Below are 21442 nucleotides of genomic sequence, written 5' to 3'. Positions count from 1 at the left end.
TCCTACTGTCCCTGGACATCCCCAATGCAGCCCTGAGGATCTTTGGGGCTGAGATCTGTCTGCCCTGACCAGGGGGAGGGCAGAGGCCTGATTCACCTCTGGCCCGCAGTGTTACCCAGCACATGGGAAGGTGGCCTTAGGACACCCAGGCTGAATAAATCAACAAGACACTCAAAGAGCAAGGCCATCTGTACTTGTGTATGCTCCTCTGACCACACTGGGTGGCTCTTGGGGGAGCCCATGTCTGACTCATTCCTGGGTCTCCAGTATCACCCAGTCTGCAGTTGAGTACCAGGGTACCTACAGATTTCCCTCCATGCTGTCAAAAGTGAGATTCAGGAAGCCCAGAGAAGTCAAGTGCCTTCTTCCATCAGGCAGAGCCAAGTCCTTGGAGCCCTGAGTCCAGGGAAGGCTAGGGCTGGGGGGATAAGCAGAGGACCCGCAGAGGTATGTGACAGTACCCAGCATAGACCTGGCACATGGTTGGGGCTCAGGAAAGGTTACCTGATGTTGCTGGGCACCAGGGTGATGCAGAGCAAAGAGCCTCGGAGAACCCCGATTTGCAATGCAGTGGGGTGACCTGGGATAGATCATATCATGTCTCAGAGCTCCAATGTCCCCTCAGGCAGAGGAAGATGACAACTGATGGGGTCGTTCTGAGGAGTCAGGGAGTAAGAGGCCAGGGCGGATGCTGGCACCTGATGGGCACCAGAGGGGCTTGCCAGAGGGTGGTCCCCTTTCTCCCCAGGAGTGCCCACACTTGCTTTTGCAACCAAACTCTTTTACTGTTGCTCTTCAGCTCTGTCACACAAAGGCCGTGTCCAATTGCAACAGTCCGCTTGCTTCACTAGCCCCCAGTGCCGCCTGGCACAGCTGCAGTGTGTCCACAAGTGCCAGTGGCTGGGACGTCTCAATGATGGCAATGGTCTCTCCGAGCTCTGTGCACATGATCGTCTGCTGAGGCTCGGGGGGCGGGGGCTGGGCGGTAGGAGGTGATCTGGGAGGCTGCAGCGTCACTGTCCGTGCTTGGGCATGGACCCGCTGATGCAGTCGCAGGCCCGCCATGGCACGGAACCAGCGGCCGCAGGTCCCGCAGTAGTAGGGGCTCTTGTTGTAGAGACCAGTGATGGGGAGGCGGGGTGCACGGGCAAAGGCGACTGGCCGCAGGTGCAGCCTCCGGTGCTGCTGCAGGTTAGAGCTTTGTGTAAAGCGCTTGCCGCAGTCCAGGCATTGGTAAGGACGCACGCCCGTGTGGGTCAGTTGGTGCCGGCTGAGGTTGGCCAGAGAAGCAAAAGTCTTGCCACAGGAGTGGCACTGGAAGGGCCTCTCGCCTGTGTGCGTCCGCAGGTGGTTACGCACGTGGACTAGCTTCTTGAAGCCCTTGCCGCAAACACCACAGCGGTGCCGCCGCTCAGGAGGCCCGTGGACTGCGCGCCGGTGACGGGAGAGCCGGGAGGCTGAGGCAAATGACTTGGAGCACTGTGGGCAGGGCAGCTGGGCAGGTGGGGTTGGGGGTGGTGGTGGGGGCGTGGGCTCTGCTGGAGCCGGGGAGGCTGCCACCACCGCTGTGGGGGGTGCCCCACTCTTGCCAGCATGAGTACGCCGGTGATAAAGGAACTTGGTCATGTTGCTGAAAGTTTTGCCACAGCGGCAGCGATGCAATGGGTTGGCGGTGTGGGCCCGCCGGTGGGCCACCAATGTGAGTTCTGTGCCGAAGCCACGGCCACAGTCAACACAGAGGTAGCGGGCTTCGCCGCGGTGCAGCCGCAGGTGCTGCTCCAGTGAGGCTGCTTTCTTGAAGACCTTGGAACAGGCTGTACATTCATGTGTGCCACCGACATGGGCCCGCCCGTGAGCCAGCAGCCGGTTTGCTGAGCTGAAGCTGCGCTGGCACTGGCTGCAGTGGAAGGGGTGAGCCACCGATGCTGGGCCATGGGATGCCCGCTGGTGTCGCCTGCGTGCTGCTGGTGAAGTCCAGTGTTGTGGACAATCCCCACAAGCCTGGACCTGGCTGGCTGTGGACTTCTCACTTCCCACAGCATCATCACCAACCTCTGCTGCTGCCTCTTCCTCATCTTCTGTCTCTTCATCCTCATCTTCTTCATCCTCATCTTCCTCCTCCTCCTCCTCTAGCCCGTTGCGCTCTTCTTTCTCTAGGGAGTCAAAGTGGGTGCCTTGATGCTCCAAGAACTCCTCAGGGGTGGTACAGAGGGTAGAGCACTCGGGACACTCATAGGGCTCCATCTTGATTTCGGGTGGAGCAGGGGGTGGAGGTGGTGGTGTCAGGGGAGGCAGAGGAGGTGGCACTGGAGGTTTAACTGCTGTAGCAGAAAGGTGCTGGGCCTTGCGATGAGCCACCCACAGCTCAGGTGAGGGGAACAGCTCCTGGCAGTCTCCACACTGGTACTGGATCTGGCTTGCAGACTCCCGGAGGTGGGCGTCCTGGTGGGCCAGGAGTTCACTGGGGGAGAGGATGAGCTGGCTGCACTCACCGCACTGGAAAGGCCCATCCTCAGTGCCTGGCACTAGCTCTGGCTCCAGGCCAGTGTCCAGGGTGGTCAGCGCCTCCTCCTCCTCTGTGACAGTGGGCACATGCTGCTCCTGGTGTGAGAGGACTTCCTCCAGTGTGTTGTAGAGGCTGCCACACTCAGAGCACATGAACTGGAAGAAGAGGGATGAGGCAAGGGCCTCTCCAGGTGTCATCTCGGTCACCTCTGTTGACATCTCTGTCTTCTCCCCTAACATCGGTGTTGACATCTCCATTGCCCCTGGTGTCATCTGTGTTGGCATCTCAGCCACCTCAGCCACCTCAGCCACCACTTCTGCCATTGTGTGGAAGGCAGTGCCTGGAGAAAGAAGGGAGACCTAGTGAGACACTAGGAACTCAAGGGGAGAGGGGATGTCTCAGGAGTCCTCTTGCCCATCAAGTCACTCACCAGCCTCTACCAACCAGAAAGTCTGGAGCCAGTGTTTATACCTCGGTCTTCAATGAGCCTGTGACTCTGTAGTTGACCTGCATCCCATGGTGGCCAGGCATCTGCAGGAGAGACAGTCCTCCTCAGTCTGGCCTCTGATGCCACCTTCCTTACCCAGAGGGCCAGGTACACCCTTTCCAAGAACATAATGTGTCTTTGTGGGCCTCTTGGCCTTTGCCTGTGCAGTTTCCTCTCCGTGCAGCAGCTTTCCTTCATCAACATATACAAAGAGATGCAGCAAAACAAAGTGTTTCAGAGCACAGGCTCTGGAACCAGACTGCCCTTCGCTTGACTTTGAGTTCCACCATTTACTTCACCTCTCTGAGACTGTTTTCTCATCTGTGAAAGGGAGCTAAAAGTAGTAATAACTGCAAAGTCCCTGGTACCTGATAAACATTAGGTAGAATCATTACTTCTAATTCTGCAGAAATGTTGCCTTTGGACCCCAAGGCTTTGATGCTGTGATTCCATCTGCCAAGAAAGTTCCCTCTTCTGGTCTAGCAAACTCCTATCCAGTATTTCCTTTGTGAAACCTTTTAAAATAACATAATTACACCCACAGGGTGGTGATCACTCCCTCCTCCTTGGGGTTCCTATGGTATCCTGTGCCACCTCTATCATAGCAAATATCATGAACATGGGATAGAGTCTCTGTGCTCCCCACCAGATTCAGCCTGCAGGCAGGGCAGGTCTGATTTGTTGTAGGGGCTGTTGTCAGCAATAAAACCACTGACCAAGGAGAAGGATTTTAACCTTTGAACTTCCTCTGTGTGCCCCATCTCCCCCTCTACATGTGTGAGCTCAACCCACCCCAGGCCCCTTCACATAGCAGAGGCTCAGAGTCCCTACAGCAAATGTCCCCCATTCAGGCCTAGAAGTAACTTTCCAAATAAAACCTCTACCATCTCCATCTCTTCAACTCATCTGTTAGTGTTAGAGGGCAGGTGGAGTTCAGCTTACAGCCCTGCACACAAAAGTTGCTTGTGTTAAGGTCCCAGAGGGCAGGGATTTTAGTCTGTTCACCACAAATGGCACTCAGTAGATAGTGAATGAATAATGCTCCCTCCAGGAAGTGTGGCCCCCAGAGTTTAACTGTCCCTTATCACTTCTCCCACCAGAGCAGCCCTCCTATTAGACTGTGAATTCCCACAGTAACAAGGCCCAGCAAGGGGTCCTGTTATCAGCTGGTGTCTAATAACTGCTCCTTGAGTAAACGATTCCCTAAAAGCCCAAGAGCTAAACTTTCCAACTCCCTCACTAATTTTTTAGTTGCCAGGGCCCTGGCACACAACCACCATTCAACAACGGACCTTCTTGGAAGCAGTCAATCAGGGGCCTGAGAGTTCAACTTTTCATTGTGTACAGCCCCACTCCAGAGAATTCCCTTCCTGAGAGGCCCAGTGCCTGGTGCATGACTTATACATAGTAGATACCCAGTGAATGTCTAGAAGGTGGCCTGAGAGACCTGAAATTTGGACTTTCCTAGTCTACATTCCCCCCTTCCCAATCTTGGATTATGAACTGCTTGGGTGGGTTTTTCTTATACAGTAGATTAATAAGTCCTTCCAGGAAAGAGCCCACCAGGGGCCTGGAAGTTCAGCTTTCCCGAGACACATCCCTTTTCTCTGACCAGACTCATCAACAACTCCTCAGCCTGAAAGCTCTCTGAAAGAGGTGGAGGGCCAAGGAGCTCAAGCGTAGGCTCCTGCACACCACAGGGGCTCAATCAACGCTCCAGGGCACATAGGAAGGAGCGTTCCCCTTCCACTCCGCGCCGCTCCCTCCCTCGCGCAGGCCCCAAAGCTCCTCGACCCCCGATGTCCCCTTCCTTCTCATTCCGCCCTCTCCATACGCCCAGCACTCTCTTCACCGGCCAGCCCCGCGGCGCCCTCACCCGTCTCTCTCGTCTCCTGCAGCCCCCGCCGCTCCTGACACAGACCCTCTTGCTCCAGGCGTGCGGGACCCCTCACTATCCACTCCTCCCATTGGGCGGTGCCCTTACCCGTGACGGCCAATCAGAGCCGAAAGCAGAGGGCACGCGCTCTTGCGCCTGCGTGTGGACGCTCAGGCGGGGCTCGGCGAGTTTCTCCACGCACGCAATCGTGCCCTGTGGGCGGGGCTCGGGGCTCGGAGAAGCGCCTGCGCAGTTCTCTCGGGCTGCTCTGCCGAAAGTCTGCAAGTGCAGAGCATCATTGGAAAGCGAGGGGCCATGGAGTGGCCCAGGTGACGGGAGACCTTGACAGAGGTGTCATTTCATAACTGAAGAGACTGAGCATCTCCGAGAGCACAGCCTGGAGTCAAACACACTTGGGTGCTTCCCCTCTCTGGGCTTCACTTTTACTCCTATGTAACATGGGCTTGAATCACATCCACCTCAAAGGCTGTTGAAGGGATTGGATGAAATCAAACACATAAAAGCACTTAGCACAAAGCCTGTTACACCGTGGATGCTCACCATAACCCATCTAATATGGACATAGTCCTTAACAGTTTGTAAAATTGCTTTCCCTTCCCTCCCACTCTTCAGTTGACTTAATGATATTCATTTATTGGCCACCTGCTGTGTTTCCGGCCCAGGACTGGGTTTCAGTAGGTGACAATTGCCATCAGGGAGAGAGGAAAGGACTCTTTCGAGGTCACTGCTGCAGCCCAAGCAGAGCTAGTGTTGAGTCAGTGCCAACCTCCCAAGGGGTAATTCTGAGGGTGGGAACGGGTCCATGGGAACCTGTCTCAAGGCACGTGCAGGCTCTGACCTTGAGTCACCTAAGTCGGAGGAGGGCTAGCCGCCACGCCCAGGGCCCCCGCCACGGGGTAGGAGGAGGGTGGGGGACGCTCGGACATGCACCCTCCACGCCAACTCTCTTGAGAGAGACCCACTCTTACCAGAGAGAAACTCGTAGTTGCAGATTAGAAAGAGGGTATTGGGAGTCCCTGTGACCTTGGAGGGCAGCGACTGGAAGAGGTTATGGAGGCGAGGGCGTTGGAGTTCCTGGGGGGTTGTCTCACTGTAATGGGGGAGTCGTGATGGACGCCATCAGGGGGTGCACAGTCGAGATGGAGGGGTCTACTGCAATCAAGAAGCATATATTAGTTCATAATATGAAATGGGGGAATCCTGGTCTTGATAGGGGAAGGAATTTATAGATGGAGGATTTCTGCTGGATATGGCGGTATTCCAGTCAGGATCATGAAATGGCACAGCTGGGATGTAGCCAATAGGAATAAAAGGGCAGTCTACTGGAGTAGAGTCCAAATCCCGATCATAAGGGGCCAGGGCGCTTCTGGGAGCCAGGAAAGTCATGATTGTGGTCCTTTGCCGTAGGCAAGTGGGAACAGTGGTAATGTGGGAGTCTAGGTCGTGACTGGGAGGGGACTGTAGTCCATGACATGAGTAGTTTCAACAGATCGTGACATGGGGCAACAAGAAGTCTGTGGACAGAAGCAATCTCGCAAAGTGGTACAATATCCAGCCCAGACGAGGATCCGCTCTCGCTCTGCGCAGGCTCTGCGCAGGCTCAGCGCAGGCTCAGCACAGGCCAGCCAGACGCTACGGTTGGGGGCGGGCCCGGAAGGAGGGGCTTGGGAGCCTCACTCTGCGCTTGCGCTTAAGGGGCGTGGCGAGGTCGCACCTGCGCGAGTAGGGGGAAGGAGGAGGGGCGAGGTGACGCAGGCGTAATAATAGAGAAGGTGCCAGAAAGATTCAAAACAAGTGCCTGCGGCCGTCGCCCAGGAGTCGTTAGACGCCGGAATTCGGTGAGGATCTAGAGAGGCTTAAGGGTGATTGGCGGCAGGTAAACTGGACCACCTAGGTGCTGGGGAAAGGGCGGTACCTCCCTCACAGGGCTCGGGGCTCGGGTTTGGACAGCACCACCTGTGTGGAGCAGAGGGCTGCTTTGGTCGGTCCCACTGTAGGGGCAGAGGGTCACTTTCGGACCACATCCCTTGGGTGGAGCAGTGAGGCTGATCTGACAGTACCACTGGACGGAGCCCAGGGGCATGTTCGGACAGCGCTACCCAGAACCAAAGGGCAGTTGCGGGGGTGCCCCGCGTTGGGCCCCTAGGCTGTTTCGTACCGAATTAATTCGTCGGATCCGGAAGGTTGTTCGGAACATACCACCTGGGGAGGGGCGTTCGGACTCGGGCAGCCGGAGCGGGGTCGGGCGTCTCGACCTGTTACTAGGGGACCTTGGGCGATACCATTTGTTTGTGGGAGAAAGGGGGGGCTAAAGCGGCTGGAACGTGAGGTTGGCCCTGCACCGCGGGACGCGGCAGAAGAGACTCACTGGCGGGGATGAGGTTTGGGCCCCGGTGTCACTGACCAATGCCTCCTCCCTGCTGTGTGGGTTCTAGGCCCTGGTTCTGATTTTGTTCCGCACGCCCCTCCCCTGGATATGGCGCTGTCCGGGCCGACCCCAGCCCCGAGCTGGGAGGAGGATGAGTGCTTGGACTACTATGGAATGCTGTCGCTTCACCGTATGTTCGAGGTGGTGGGCGGGCAGCTGACCGAGTGCGAGCTGGAGCTGCTGGCCTTCCTGCTGGACGAGGTCCCCGGCGCCGCCGGCGGCCTGGCGCGTGCCCGCAGCGGCCTGGAGCTGCTGATGGAGCTGGAGCGCCGCGGGCAGTGCGACGAGAGCAACCTGCGACTGCTGGGGCAACTCCTGCGAGTGCTGGCTCGTCATGACTTGCTGCCACACCTGGCGCGTAAGCGGCGTCGGCCAGGTATGGTTGAATGGGAGGGTGCAAGACTTTTGGTGGGGAGAGGGCCTTACTTTCACTGGTCCCGCATGGTGCCTCTATGGAGAGTGCCATTATCAGACTGTGTATGTCCCATCTCACTCTTCTCTCCCATTAGGGTATCAATGAGAAACATAAGAGGGAGGTGACATGGCATTGGGAGGGGTGAGCTTGGGGAGTTTGGCCACATGAATAGTGATGTTTGTGGCTACTCTTTATGGAGGGCTTATTTCATGCCGGGCACAGTGTTGAGTCCTTCTTCATATATACTGTCACCTTATATTCTCTTGGTAATCCTAAGAGGAAGTCCAGTCATTGTCCCCACTGTACAAGGAAACACAGCAGGTTCAGAGAAGTTAAGCAGCTTGCCTGCATATAAGGACTGAATCCTATGTGTAGAGGAATGGGGAACAGGGAAAAGGAGATACAAAGGGACTGGACTGACAAAGTTTTTTCTGTGAGGCTTACATTTAGTGGGGGAATCAGACATCGAGACAGGTGAAAGATTTGCTTTTAGGTGTGGTTATAGAAAAACTGAAATAAAGTCATGGAGCAAAGTCAGAGAGAGTAGGGAGTGGAGTGCTTCAGAGTGAAGGGAGGCCGCCTTAAGACTTGATAACCAGTTAAGACCTTTCCAAGAAGGTGACATTTGAACTGAGACTGCACTGCCTCTGCAGTGCATAGATCTCAGAGGAGAAAATTCCAGGCAGAGGGAAGGGCAAGCTTTCAAACCCAGAGGCAGGAAGGAGTTTGGCAGTATCAGAGACAAGTGTGGCAGGAGCAGAGATCGAAATAAGTGCAAAGAGGTAGGTGAGAAGCCCTGTCACACAGGGGCTTACAGATAATACAGCTAGAAAGTGGTAGCTAGGATTCACACCTTGCTGGTTTGTGTCCAGAATTGATGCCCTTAATCCTTGTGAGGGAAGTACTCCTAGAGGACAGCAGTCCTGAGGTGAGGAGCTGGGAGGGTTTAAGACACAGGAGCCCCATGTGTGCACAGGCCTTAAGCTATTGAGCCCTTGGCTGGGTTACTGGAAGTGCTGTGGCTGGTTGGGTGAAAAGGTTTGTGAGCTTACCTGCAGAGGGTAAGCGCATGGGGTTTGGATAACAGGAGGAGGGCAGTCCTAGGGCAGAACTGACAAAATTTTTGGAAAAATAGTCTGGAGGTCAGGCTCTGAAGGAGATTTGGGGAGCCTGCAGAGGCCTACTTACTCGTTGGGGTCTCAGGGAGAGCCAAGGACAGTTGACCGGAGGGCAGTGGGCAGCATTGCAGGGATCCTGACATTAACTCAGCTTACAATGTAACCCTGACAGTTTGAGCTGCTGTAGACATGGATTGGGTGGCCCCAGGAGGTGATGAGTCTTATCCTGGGAAGTACTGAGCAGCTACTGGGCGTGAGGTGTTTAAGAGGGAGTGGGTGTCTGGGCTTTGACTTCTAGGGAACTCAGGTACCCTGTGGGGGCAGGTGCTCCTCTCAGAGGGTGGGAATTAGAGCCTGGAGGCTGTGAATACTTCTTTGCTTTCTTTCCCCCAGTGTCTCCAGAACGCTACAACTATGGCACATCCAGCTCTTCAAAGAGGACGGAGGGCAGCTGCCGCCGCCGTCGGCGATCAAGCAGTTCTTCAAATGCCCGGCAGGGTCAGTGGGAGACAGGTGAGCCCAGCCCTGTACACATGACAGCAGTGTCCCTCTCTTCCTCTGAACCCCATCCTGGCCCATCAAGGAAGGGGCCTGTTGGGGGATTTTGTCTCAGTTTTGTTTTGTGTGTGTGTGTGTGTTTATTATTCCTGCAAAAGCACGTGTCCAGAAACGACATATAGACTTGTTTCTCACCGTTTTATATTTCATCTAAATGGCGTTATATAATGGGTATCATTCTTCACGTGGCTTTGTCGGACATGTTTCTGAGATTTATTCACGTTCAGTACCTCTAATTAGTTTCGTCTAATTGCCATGCCAATTAATTTATCCAGTCTCCTCTCCCCTAGTTTTTTAATCATTCAAATATAATTTCAAACATAGAGAGAAGTTGAAATATTAGAATAGTGAATATGCTCGTATCTTCCATCAAATTCAGTCATGTTAACATTTTGATAGTTTTGCTTTATGTGTATCTGTGTAATTCTGGGTTTTTTGTTGAACTGTTTGAAAGTAAATTACAGGCATCAGAACACTTTACCCCTAAATTACCAAGCATCTCCTGAGAATAAGGAGATTGTCTGAATTTACTTCAAGACCATTGTCATACCTAAGAAAGGATATAAATGCTAATTCTTTGATATCTTAATGGTCCATTTTCAGATCTCCTCGAAATTGTCTGCTCTTTCAGGATCCACTCATAGTTGTATTGCTGTGCATTCAGTTAGTAGTCTCCTTAACCTCTTATCATAGAACTGACTCCCCCACCTCCAGTACCTTTTTCTTTTTTTCCCCATGACATTGATCTGTTGATCCTACCAGGCCACTTGTTTTGTACAACGTCCTGATTATTTCCAGATATGTCTGAAAATTTCCTGATGGTGTCATTTAACTTCTCCTCCTGTCCCGTATGTTTTGAATCAATTGGGTTTGAAGAGTTGGTTAGATTCAGGTTACATGTTTTTGGCAGGTGTGCTCCTTGGTTGATGCCATGGGCTTCACATTGGAGCACGTCAGGAGGCACGTAAGGAATGATTTTCCTGTTGTGAGCAAGTTTGGTCACTTGGTTATGGTGGTGTCTGCCATATTTAACCTTTGTATAGAGCCAGTTTCCCCTCTGCAGTTAGTAAATGATCTATAGGATGACATGTTGGCACGTTCTGTTCCCCAGCAGCATTCCCAGTGGGTTTAGCATCCATTGGTGATCCTGCCTGAACCAGTTATTACATTGGTATTTGCAAAATGGTGATTTTTCTAATTCATTTTTTTCTAATTTTTTTCTATGTCTGTTAGTTGGCATTCTTTCAAGAGGAGTTTTACTCTTCTCTCTCTCTCCTTCCCTCCCTCTCTCTTTTTATTTAGTGGAGAGAGGGGTATCACTGTGGACTCATGTATTCTTTTTTATTTACTGTGTTATAATCAATTAATCATTCTTTCTGATACTCAAGTTGGTTAGCTTCTCTGTCTTTTTGATGTGTCTCCATCATTCTTTGGGTGCTTCCTGCTTTGTAGGAGTACAAAATGTCCTGTCCCTTCCCCAGCCCTGGAATCAACTGTTTCCAGAAGCCTGGTTTCTTTTAGAACCAGTGGTATTTGGAGACTGAGATCTAGGTGCTGAGCATGCACATTGTTTCTAGATGCTTTTAGTGAGCAGAGGTAGAAACTGCTTTTTAAAAAAAGTTCATATTAGTATTTGCAATTCAAAATTAATTTTACAGAGACTTTTTTTAGTCTTACACTGAAAATCTTAGTTCTTGACATTGGGATATGGACTTACTTGTTTTATTTCACAAAAGTAATAAAACAGCTTCAAAATTACAATGTCGGTACCACTGCTGACTGTATCTACTGAATGAAACATAAGGTTCTTTGGTGGTTCTAATTCAGAGTATATCCTTTTGAGAATTTACCATCAGAATGTTTTTCCTAGTTACTTGAAATCTTTTCTTTTCTCCTCGTTACCAATTATATAAACAGATTAATTTGTTTCTATTTGTGTTCAATTTTACGGTTTTTTTGTGTCGTGTTCTGAGTATGCAAAACAGTTACATGATCCTGAAATCAAAACTAAAGTATGTAAAAAAGATTTTCTTAAAAGTATCATTTCCAGTTTTGTCTCCCTCCCCTACAATAGGTAATCAGTTTCGTTCATTTCTAATAAATCCTTACTGTGTTTCATCTTGCACAAAAAGCAAATATGTGTATATTTTTGTTTCCCCTCCTTTTTTAATACAAAACATAGCAAACAGTAGGTACTTGCTTTGCACCTTGCTTTATTTCACTAAGCAATCTATCCTAGAAATTACTGTGTATCCTTTTTGTCAGACATTTACTTTGTTTTTGAGTTTACATGGTTATAAACTATAAAGGACGCTCCAGTGACTGTTGTCCTGCCTGTTTCCTGGTATGAGTGTTCAGGGTTTCTCTAGGGTCACACCTGGGAGAGGGACTGCCAGGTCGGGGGTTGTGCTCATCTGCGCTTCTAAATGATGCTACTAGGTGGATGTACTTACTTCTCATCTTATGGACAGGGCGATCAAGGCCCAGGAAGCATAGAGGCTCACCCACGGTCTCACAGCATGGAGTCCAGCCTTGAGCTCTTCCTTGGGCATCCATGTTGGTGCTCCACCTGTCATCCTGGTCCTCAACCCATCCCACCTTTTTCTCCTCAGGTTCTCCCCCAACTAAGCGGCAGCGGCGGAGTCGAGGCCGTCCCAGTAGTGGTGCCAGACGGCGGCGGAGAGGGGGTCCAGTCAACCCCCAGCAGCAGCAGGAGTCAGCCAGGCCCACCTCAGAAGGCAAAGTGACTTGTGGTAGGTGTCTCTGTGTGCCCTGGGAAATGCATGGGCAATGCCCATGGCAGGCTGTAGAGCCAGAGGGTGGGAGAACCAGGCCCCTGTCTGGGGTGTGACACCTAATGGGTGGGCAGTGACTCTGTGTATCTGTTAAGCACAGTGGAATCCGTGTTCTTTCTATTGTCATTTTGTTCACATCCTGCCTGTAGTTGAAGTATTATGTTGTGTGCCACATCCTCCAGGAAGCCTTTCTTGACAACCCCCTGCCCTCAGTTTCATTTATGGGTAGAAGAACCAGTCAAGGGCTGAGCAGCTGGGCATGGCATGCCTTGGAGCAGATAGGAGTTGGATTTTATTCTGTATGTCAATTACTGTGCAAGGGTTTCAGGCAGGGGAGTGAGGTGATCTGACACCTGTTTTTAAGGGATCTCTGACTCCATCTCGTAAATCAGTTAATAAATGAGTTACAGTTTGCAGAGTGCTTAGAATGGTGCCAGGCATGTAGAACAGGTGCACTTGAAGGAAATTCAACAAATTGGAAGCAGGGAAATGAGTGAAGAGGCTGCTAAGTCCAACAAAGAGGAAGCAGAGGTCTGGCCTGGGGTAGTGGCATTGGAGAGAGGGTAAGAAGGAGGTGGACTAAGGGAATAAGGAAACATTTTGGATATAGGTGACTTGACCTGCAGATAAGTTGATTTGGGCAGGCTGGGGGACTCTGCAGTGCAGACTCATGCAGACCTTGCCTTTGAGAAATTCCCCGTGGTCCTGAGGGGAGGACACAGGCATAGGTGGGCTCTGTCATACACATACACCTCCCCACACCCCTCTGGTACCCTCTTCTCTGAGATAGGCAAGCCGCAGTTTCACAGAAACTATCAACTGGTGAGATGCTCAGGCTGGGGTGGGGTGGGGGTAGAATTACAGATGGGAAGATGGACATGGCGGCGGCGGCAGCAGCGGCAGCTCTGCTCCCCAGGAGACCTCAGCCTAGGGGTGCTTCCTCTACCATCTACAGAGCCTTCAGCCCACAAAGCGAGCATGCCTGCCCCTTCCCAGTGCCCATTATGCCCCCATCCCCAGGCTCTGATCCTCACATCCACTCCATAGATGAGGATGCAGATACCTGTGCTGGGTGCTGTCAGGAGGAACAGACCAATAGAGCCAGCCTGTGTGCTCAGACAGCCCCTACTTGAGGGGGTGGCTGTCTGGTCATGATTCTCCCCCGAGTCAGACTATAATTAACAGAGCCGCCCACTGGCTAGGTGGCTCAGGGAGTCAGTCCTTCCCTGGGGAGCAGACCAAGCTGAGGCTGGAGAGAGGTCTTGCTAGTGGAAGCTTTAGGTCTCTTCTTGGAGGGTGGGGAGGTTGTTAACCTGGGTGTGGCTGGCTCTTGATGCAGGATGGGTGAGCAGGTCTGACTGCTGACTCACTAGGCAGGGTGGGGCTAGAGTGAGGCTCTCCCCAGTAGAGCCCTGCTTTTCCCCTTGTAAGTGGATATGGCTTAGTCCCAGGGGTGGAAGGAGGCCCTTCCAGACCTGAGTAAGGAAGGGGCCTGCCATTGTTGCTCCTCCTCACCTGTAACAGTTCTGGGGGTTGACCCCAGTCAGATGCCCACCACTGGATAGAACCAGACTAAACTCCTCTGAGGACCCAAGAGTGTGAAGAAGGGGCCATGGGGGATCCTGGGCTCAGACACAGGACCTCTGAGTTTCCATGTCCCTCTCAGGGCCATCCACTGAGCACTGTGCTGGGTGTGCTTCTCACCTGACCTTAGATTCTCAAGACCACCCTTGAGATAGGGATGATGTCCCCCATTGTGAAGAGTGGCGGGACTGGGCTGAAACTCGGGTTTGTTCACTTGGTTATTCTATATATATTTATAGAGCTTACTAAGTGCTGACCTCCCACAGCAGGGATTGGAGGCCCTTGTCCTCAGGGAGCTTGTGTTGGAGGAGAAAGTTAAGAGAAAGAGAAACTTCAAATGTCAGCAGTGAAGAGACAGGACGAGGGGTAGAGAATGATGGAAAATGCAGTTCCAGGTGTATTTTCAAGACAGATTGGTCTAGGAAGCCCTCTCAGAAGAGAGGAGGAGAGGGAGGAGTCTGTGGATGGCTGGGGAGGAGTGGTTCAGATAGAGGGGACAGCAGGAATGAAGGCCTGAGTGGGAACATGCCAATTGTTGGTGATAGGATTGCAAGGAAGCTGGCAGGGCTGGAGTGGTGGCATTGGGGGAGGCTGTCAGGAGGAGAGGCCAGGAGAGATGACCAGGGGCCCATCCTGCAAAGCCTGTGAGCCACGGGTCAGGGCTTTGGATTTTTTAAATGATGGAAATCAGTTGGAGGATTTGGATGACAGGCTGAGCTTTTTTCGCCTTGATGTTTTCTATGGAGAAGAAACAGAAGCAGACAGACTACCATAATGATCCCTAGCTCCCTGTCACCCAACTTCAACGGTTGTAAAGTTGTGGCTGATCTCATTTCATCAGCCATATGTTTTGGAGTCAGTTCCAGGTGTCCTATTATTTCATCTGTAGATTTTTCACTGTGTATCTTTAGAAGATAAGAATTCTTTAAAAAAAAAATTACACCCAAAAAATTAAGAAAAGCTTCTTACTTTCAACATTCTGCTCAGTGCTTAAATTTCCCATTCTAAAGTAATAAATATTGGTTCTCTGAGTCTCTCCTGTAGGATTCCCCCACAACCTCTGATTTCTCTCCCCCACTCCCTTTGCACTTCTTTTTTTGAGAGTAGTTGTCCTGTAGTATTTCCCAAAAACCGGATTTTGCCGAATGCATTCTGTGGTAGGGTTGACTGAACGTGTTCCCCTGTCGTCTGTATTTCCTGAAAATCAGTAGTTGGGCCTGGAGAGGCTTGGTCAGATTCTGGTATGATACTTTGTTTTTTTCAAGCTAACTTCCTAGGTAGTATTGTGCTCTTCCTTCAGTAAACAGGCAGAAGCAGCAGCCTCTTCTCCTTGCCTCCATCCCTTAGTTCAGTAGAGGTTGAAAACTTTACATTGACATCATGACTCTGGCTGGGCCTTGGGAAAGAGACTGGAGCAGGGGAGGGGTTTGGCTGTTGTCCAGAGGAAGGTGATGCAGCCTGGTGTGGCAGTCTTTCCTTTAGAGCTCGCTGGCTGTTTTCTCTTTGCCTGGCATGGGAGCACAGGTCCTCTATATCCCCAGCCCTTCCTACTAATAACTCCCAGAGGGGAGACCTGAGAGAGATTCATCCCTGACCTCCAGCCACTCCCAGCGCCAGGTCTGGCACATAAGGCTGCTCATCTGCTCACCTGGGTCTGTCCCTCATAGGCGTGTCCTCCCATTTCCCTCTGCAGCCCGCTGTGTCCCAGAAGAGACTGATGAGGCATGGGGTAGAGGGACAAGAGGGTTCTGGGGTCCACCTGAGTGCAGGAAACAGGAGCAGCTCTGCTCTCTAGGAAGGCATGGCTCCACCCTCTGCCATGGGGGCAAGGAACATTTCCCCACAAGTGGAGAGGGACTGTTGACAAACGCTTGGTGTTCCTGGATGGAGGAATCCATTTGGCTGGGCCTCAGCCCAGGTCATATGGGTGCTGGGAACTGCGACCCTCACTATCATGCCTGGGCCAGTCCATTGACTTCTCTCCATGTCTACTGCTTCCATCCTGAACCAGCCGCCTTCAGCCTGTCCTGTCTGCTACCCTGGCTCTGTTGCTGACCACCCTGCTGCTTCTATAGAGCAACTGGAGTTGTCTTGGTGTCATGAGGCCACTTCCTTCCTGCTGCACTCAGAGGCTCATTACGGGCCAGGCACTGGCCGCAGCCCTTTACCTGCATCCAGCCGTGTAATCCTAACAGTGACTGCCTGAGAGCAGTTGATTGGGGTGAGGTTATTTTATGGAGGAGGCCACTGAGGCGCAGAGAGGTGTGGTCTGCTCGGAAGGCCCAGACTCCCTGCTCTGGCCTGCCAGGGTGTGGTCAACCCCACCCTTCCAGTTGTGTCCTTGTGCCCTTCTCCACCATGGTCTGGCCCCCAGCTTGTGAACACCTCAAGTTCATTTTCTGCCTCTGGACTTGCACACACTCCACACTCTTCTGGGAATGCTACTCTTCTCACTGTTGTCCTATCTTGACTGACTTGTCCTCCTTCACACTTCGCTTCCAATGTCATTTCCTGGAGAGATCCTCTCTGATCGTTTAGATCTAAATTACAATTCACTCTTTATTATTTTCTCGCCTGACCCTTGGGATGTCTTCTAATTACAGACTTTTGTGTGTGGTTGTATGAGAAGCAGCAAACAGGATAAGGGTAGTTAAGAGCTTGGGCTCAGGGGCCAGGCATCTCAGTTGGAATTCCAGCTCTGTGATTTCCTGCCTGTGGACAGGTAACTCATCTCTTGTGCCTTAGTTTCCACATCTGCAAAAAGGGGATAATAGCACTGCCTCATAAGGTTGCAGGTATAATCAAAAAGGTCAGTAGATGTGAAATGTGCATAGGTAGTGCAGTAAGTACTGTACAAGTGTTGCCTGTCATTAAGTTATTTTGGCGAATAGTGAGGAGAGATGGTGCATGATGTCCGTGATTCAGATCCAGGGATGGAGCAGTGGCTTGGATAATGCACATCTTCCCTTTTCCTAAGTGGTGCTTCCCTGTCCTCCCCTTTTGCGTGCTGTTTTGTGTTCCAGACCAGAGTTGGACCATTTCCTCAGCTGTAAATGGAATAATGAAAGTGCTGTGAGGACTCGGGGGTTAAGATAGGGAAAGCACCTGGGTGGGGTGTGGCCCACACGAAGTTTCCCTTGACTGGGCTTACATGTCTCCCAGTCCGGCTTGCAGCAGGGCGCTCATGTCTCCCCAGCATTCCTGGCACTTAGTAAATATCGGGTGAATGAAGAATGAATGGGACACGCATGAATCCACCCTGGCCCTGTCCTTCCACCCCCACCATGGCTGGTGGGCTCCGGGTGAATATACAGTCTCCACTGCAGGTCTGGTAGCAGTCTGTGCTGAGGAGGAAGGCAGTCTGGGAGGGGACTCACCTGGGTGGGCTGGAAGTGCCGTGAGCTGGGCCTTGGTGGGTGAGTGGGCATTCTGGGCAGAGGAGGTGGACAGGTGGTTTTGTGAGTAAGTAAGGCTTATACTGGGAGCATTTCCCTTGTGGCCGGAGGGCAGGGTATGTAGCTGGGATTGAAGGAGGAGATGAGGGAGGAGGTTGGCTCGGGACCCAGATGAGAGAGGGCAAGGCCTAGGCAGGGGCCGTGGGGGTAGAGTGGTGAGTGTTGAAATCAGTTCCTATTTCTGGGTGCCTTCTGTGTCTAGACCCTGTGTCAAGTACTTCACAAGTTGTCTAATCCTCATGACCCCATCGTGCAGCAGGGACCTCTTGTTTGTCTGTTTATGTTTTTCAGATGGGGAAACTGAGGCTCAGAGAGGTGAGGTCACATGCCCAAGGCCCCACAGCTAGAGAGTGGCAGAGCTGGGACTCGCCTCAAGGTCTGTCGGACTCCGCCACCTGGCTCTGTGCCTCTGCCACTGAGCAGCCCCGTGTGGCCTTGGACAGGTGCTGCTTCTCCCAGTCCCCTGCTCCCTGGCCCATGCCTGTTGAGGATATGGTTAGACACTCATAGGAGTCAAGGATATGAACCCAGAGGTCTTACATAGTCCTTAGGATGGAGGGAGCCAGGCCTGAGTGCTGTGGGAAGTCCTGGGGCCGAGGCCAGGCAGGTTTCCCTGGGAGTTAAGCAGAGAGGGTGAGGTTCTGCTAAAGGCAGAAAGAGGAAGGGTTTGGGGTTTGGGGTGGGAGGAGGAAGTGGTCGATGCTGAGAAGTCGCCTGGGGAAGCAGAGACCTGCCTTACACTTTCTGCTCTGCTGCTGACACGGTCTGTGAAAGGTGAAGGGAGTCCAGGGCATGATACTTCCCCTTCCAAAGCTTCAGTTACTTCATCTGTCAAGTGGGTTGAATGTGGCCCCAGCCCCATAGAGCTGATCCTGCTGAATCTCCAAGGGTAAAGCTTTTGGCACATCAGAGCTGTTGGCTACTGTTCATGGAGTACCCATTGGTCACCATTTGTAGTGCTAGCCAGTTCCTTTCTATCTATTGTTCTCTCTTTAATCATCTGAACAGCTGTTCCCAGTAGGGATTGTCCCCTGGTTTAGACAGGAACCTGGGCTCAGAGAAGCGGTGGCTTGTCCCAGGTCACACAGCCAGTGCCTGAAGGGTCCTGGGTTGGAATCGGCTCCATAGACCTAAAGCTGCTCTCTGGGTCATGGGAGAATCACTGACCTTTGGCAGACACTGCCACTGCCTGGCCATGCGAACTTAGGCAAATCACTTCACTTCTCTTTGCCTCCATTTTTTCATCTCTAAATTGGGGTGATAATAGGGACTGCCTCGCAGGGTTGTTTGTGGATTAAATGAGTTCATGTCAATCTACTGCTTATAGTCATTTCTAGCTTATAGCTGATCCTCAGGACAGCCTGTGTTGTGAGTGGAGAGGAGGTTCTGTTAGCCCGGTTCACAGGTGGGAATTCAGTAATCCCACAGGGAGGTAATATGCCTGAGGTCACATTTACATGGATGCCTTGGAAGTTCCAAGTCCTATCCCCTGCACACAGCTGCCGCCTCATTTGGGTGGATGTGGGCAGGGTTGTGACAGAAACTCAGACTGGCTTAAGCAAGAAGGAAGTTGATTATAGCTGAAAATCCAGCTGCTTCAGGCATATGCAGTGAACTCAAGGGTCTTTTTGTCTCTAACCTTAGCCTTGTGTAGGTTTCATTCTCTCACCTCCTGGTGGCAAAATGGCCCCCAGCAGCTCTGGGCTTACAGCCCACCTTTTTGGCAGCCCCTGTGGAAAGAGAGCTCCTGCTTCTGGTAGAGCCAGCCCAGTTCCAGTCTTGAATCTCCTGGGCCTGGTGCTTGCTTGATGGGTGGGGGGCTGGGGAGGTGGTTGGCCCTACATGAATGTCACTGTTTGAGGGTGGGAGATGGGTGAGTGAGGCTGGTTACCTAAAAGCAAGTCCCATCTCTCATGCATTGGTTCTTTCACAAATGTCTATCAAGTACCTCCTTTGTACCATGGGGCTATACAAGTGAACAAAACAGACGAAAATTTCTTTCTTCAGGGAGCTCACACTGGGAGGAGACAGATGATAAGCCTGACAGTAAAGGAAAGCTTAGAGTAGATTAGGTAATAAGGTCCTTGGGAAGAAATGGAGCAAAGTATGGGGAACTGGAAATTCTGGGCACTGGGTGGGATAGTCTCATTGGGAAGGTGGCATTTGAGCAAAGACCTGAAGGAAGTGAGAGAGGAGACTGGGGACAGAACATTCCTGGCTGAAGGGTAGGTAGGGCCGGGTGGAACCTGCCTGGTGATGAGGGGACCGAGCAGCAAGGAGTGGTGAGGCTGGAGTGGGCCATGTAAGGGGAAGAGAAGGTCACTAGGTTAGGAGGTAACAGGCCAGACCACAGGAGGGAAACCGAGTGCGGGTGTCATCCGTACTTGGGTGTGGTTACCGGAAGGGGGAAGGATGTGGGGCTGGTGCAGTACAACCCACGGTGGGGGGCAGCAGGAGGAGGCCTGAGGGAAGGAGGAAGGGTGGCAGTCCCCCTTTCCCTCCTCCAGTCCCCCTCTTCCCCCTGTGCAGTGTTTTGGGTGTCAGCCCCTCCCTGACCAGTCCGTCCTTCTCTGCAGACATCCGGCTGAGGGTGCGAGCGGAGTACTGCGAACATGGGCCAGCCTTGGAGCAGGGTGTGGCATCCCGGCGGCCCCAGGCACTGGCACGGCAGCTGGACGTGTTTGGGCAGGCCACTGCGGTCCTGCGCTCACGGGACCTGGGCTCTGTGGTCTGTGACATCAAGTTCTCGGAGCTCTCCTATCTGGACGCCTTCTGGGGTGACTACCTGAGTGGTGCCCTGCTGCAGGCCCTGCGGGGCGTGTTCCTGACTGAGGCTCTGCGTGAGGCCGTGGGCCGGGAGGCTGTCCGACTGCTGGTCAGTGTGGACGAGGCCGACTACGAGGCTGGCCGGCGCCGCCTGCTGCTGATGGAGGAGGAGGGGGGACGGCGCCCAACTGAGGCCTCCTGATCCTGGATCTGGCAGGACTGACCCCACCTCCTAGCTTCTGGGCTACCTTCTCCTCTGGAGGATGATGACCATCTCTACCCCTAAATGACTGTCACTCCAGCAGCTCTGAGGACTGCGACAGCCAGGCCCCTTGACATCCTGGCCCCTTGACAGGCCCTCCCACAGGATGTGGGTGCTGAGGCCTAAACCACTTCCAGCTGAGTTTCCTTCCCAACTCTCCCCCCCCACCCCCAGGTGTGTTCCCTCAGCTTCAGGAAGCTGGGGGCTCAGGCATGCTGATCCAAAAGGAAGAGAAGCATAGCCACACATTCACCAAAGGCCCCTTGCACATGTTTCCCTGACCCAGGGCTGTGTGTGCACACACACTGGCCCCCTCTGAAACGTCCCCTGGGCTCCTGCCCTGGCCCGCTCCACTTTGGCCTAAGGGCTTTTCTCTCAGGATCTCTGATTATACTGCCCCCAACCCTGGGCTTCAGCCGCAGCAGTGGGCACGGAGCTGGGGTGCACCCGGGGCATGCTCACCTTGCCCACACATCTCTACAGCCAGCCAGGGCTCTGCCCAGCTTCCACACACAGACCTGGCTCTCCACCTTCTCCTGGAGGCTGGACAGACTTGTACACAGATCTGCACCCAGAATGTCACACATGTGTTGCGGCAGCAGCAGACCAAATGAGCTGTGTCCCAGGGGCCAGGACCAGACACCAACTTTCTTCTTAGAAAGGGAAGGCAGAGGCATGGGGCTGATGGGAAAGGCCTTTTACAAATGGCTCCAATAAAACTGCCCTGGATGGGGCATAGGTGGGCATCAGGGCTCCCTAGGACTCTTTCTTTATGGGCTGGAGGGAGGAGTTGATGAGAGCACTACCAATCCTGGAGTTCTGGCCCAGTATTGGGCTGGAAGGTGGGCAGGATGCTGGATCATCTGCTGCCTACTGCCACAGCCTTTCCCTTCTCTTGGCCTGTTTCCTCATCTGTCTAAGGAGGAAACAATGACTTGGAGTCATAAACTCTCCCACCTTCATTTGCACATGCTTTGCTCCTGTATGTCCTTGGGAGTGCTGGTATTTTAAACTAGTTCAGTAAGGTGGGCCAGCTCTCTCTCAGGCTGATAGAACACAAAGGTTTGGAAACCAAATGGATCAGCAGGCAGTGCTCTCTGCCTAGGACCCCTCTCCAGATGGCTTCCCTCCCCTGACACTTAGGCAGTCACCTTGTCTTAAATCTGGCACT

The 21442-nt window shown here is 52.7% G+C and overlaps 2 protein-coding genes across 5 annotated transcripts; one reads left to right on the top strand and one right to left on the bottom strand.

Moving 5' to 3' along the window:
- Positions 1-171: 171 nt before the first annotated feature.
- On the bottom strand, positions 172-4982 carry ZNF526 (zinc finger protein 526). Of its 3 annotated transcripts, none has more exons than XM_014566933.2 (3): positions 4870-4971; positions 2937-3037; positions 172-2846 (listed from the first exon to the last, which is right to left on the bottom strand). In XM_014566933.2, exon 3 carries the CDS (start codon positions 2827-2829, stop codon positions 805-807), a length of 2025 nt encoding a protein of 674 aa, XP_014422419.2. In that variant the 5' UTR covers positions 2830-2846; positions 2937-3037; positions 4870-4971; the 3' UTR covers positions 172-804. The 3 variants fall into 3 exon arrangements, with proteins under 3 accessions (XP_014422419.2, XP_032341837.1, XP_006193882.2); XM_032485946.1 differs by having other exon boundaries at positions 2978-3037; positions 4870-4944; XM_006193820.3 differs by lacking the exon at positions 2937-3037 and having other exon boundaries at positions 4870-4982.
- A 1606-nt stretch (positions 4983-6588) lies between these two features.
- On the top strand, positions 6589-21017 carry DEDD2 (death effector domain containing 2). Of its 2 annotated transcripts, none has more exons than XM_006193821.3 (5): positions 6589-6728; positions 7326-7694; positions 9245-9364; positions 12022-12162; positions 19820-21017. In XM_006193821.3, exons 2-5 carry the CDS (start codon positions 7367-7369, stop codon positions 20209-20211), a joined length of 981 nt encoding a protein of 326 aa, XP_006193883.1. In that variant the 5' UTR covers positions 6589-6728; positions 7326-7366; the 3' UTR covers positions 20212-21017. The 2 variants fall into 2 exon arrangements, with proteins under 2 accessions (XP_006193883.1, XP_014422423.1); XM_014566937.2 differs by having other exon boundaries at positions 6619-6766; positions 19820-20407.
- The last annotated feature ends 425 nt before the right edge of the window (positions 21018-21442 follow it).

Source organism: Camelus ferus, chromosome 9 (genome assembly GCF_009834535.1).
Source record: "Camelus ferus isolate YT-003-E chromosome 9, BCGSAC_Cfer_1.0, whole genome shotgun sequence".
NCBI classification, from domain to species: Eukaryota; Metazoa; Chordata; class Mammalia; order Artiodactyla; family Camelidae; genus Camelus; species Camelus ferus.
The sequence above is the reverse complement of the archived record's forward strand: the minus strand, read 5'-3'. Positions and strand labels throughout refer to the sequence as shown.

Bases quoted from the DNA above. Each gene is read 5' to 3' on its own strand.
- ZNF526 (XM_006193820.3), bottom strand. From the start codon at position 2,829: ATGGCAGAAGTGGTGGCTGAGGTGGCTGAGGTGGCTGAGATGCCAACA.
- DEDD2 (XM_006193821.3), top strand. From the start codon at position 7,367: ATGGCGCTGTCCGGGCCGACCCCAGCCCCGAGCTGGGAGGAGGATGAG. The intron at 9,365-12,021 runs GTGAGCCCAGCC...TTTTCTCCTCAG, and splicing joins GCAGGGTCAGTGGGAGACAG to GTTCTCCCCCAACTAAGCGG. The intron at 12,163-19,819 runs GTAGGTGTCTCT...CCTTCTCTGCAG, and splicing joins AGAAGGCAAAGTGACTTGTG to ACATCCGGCTGAGGGTGCGA.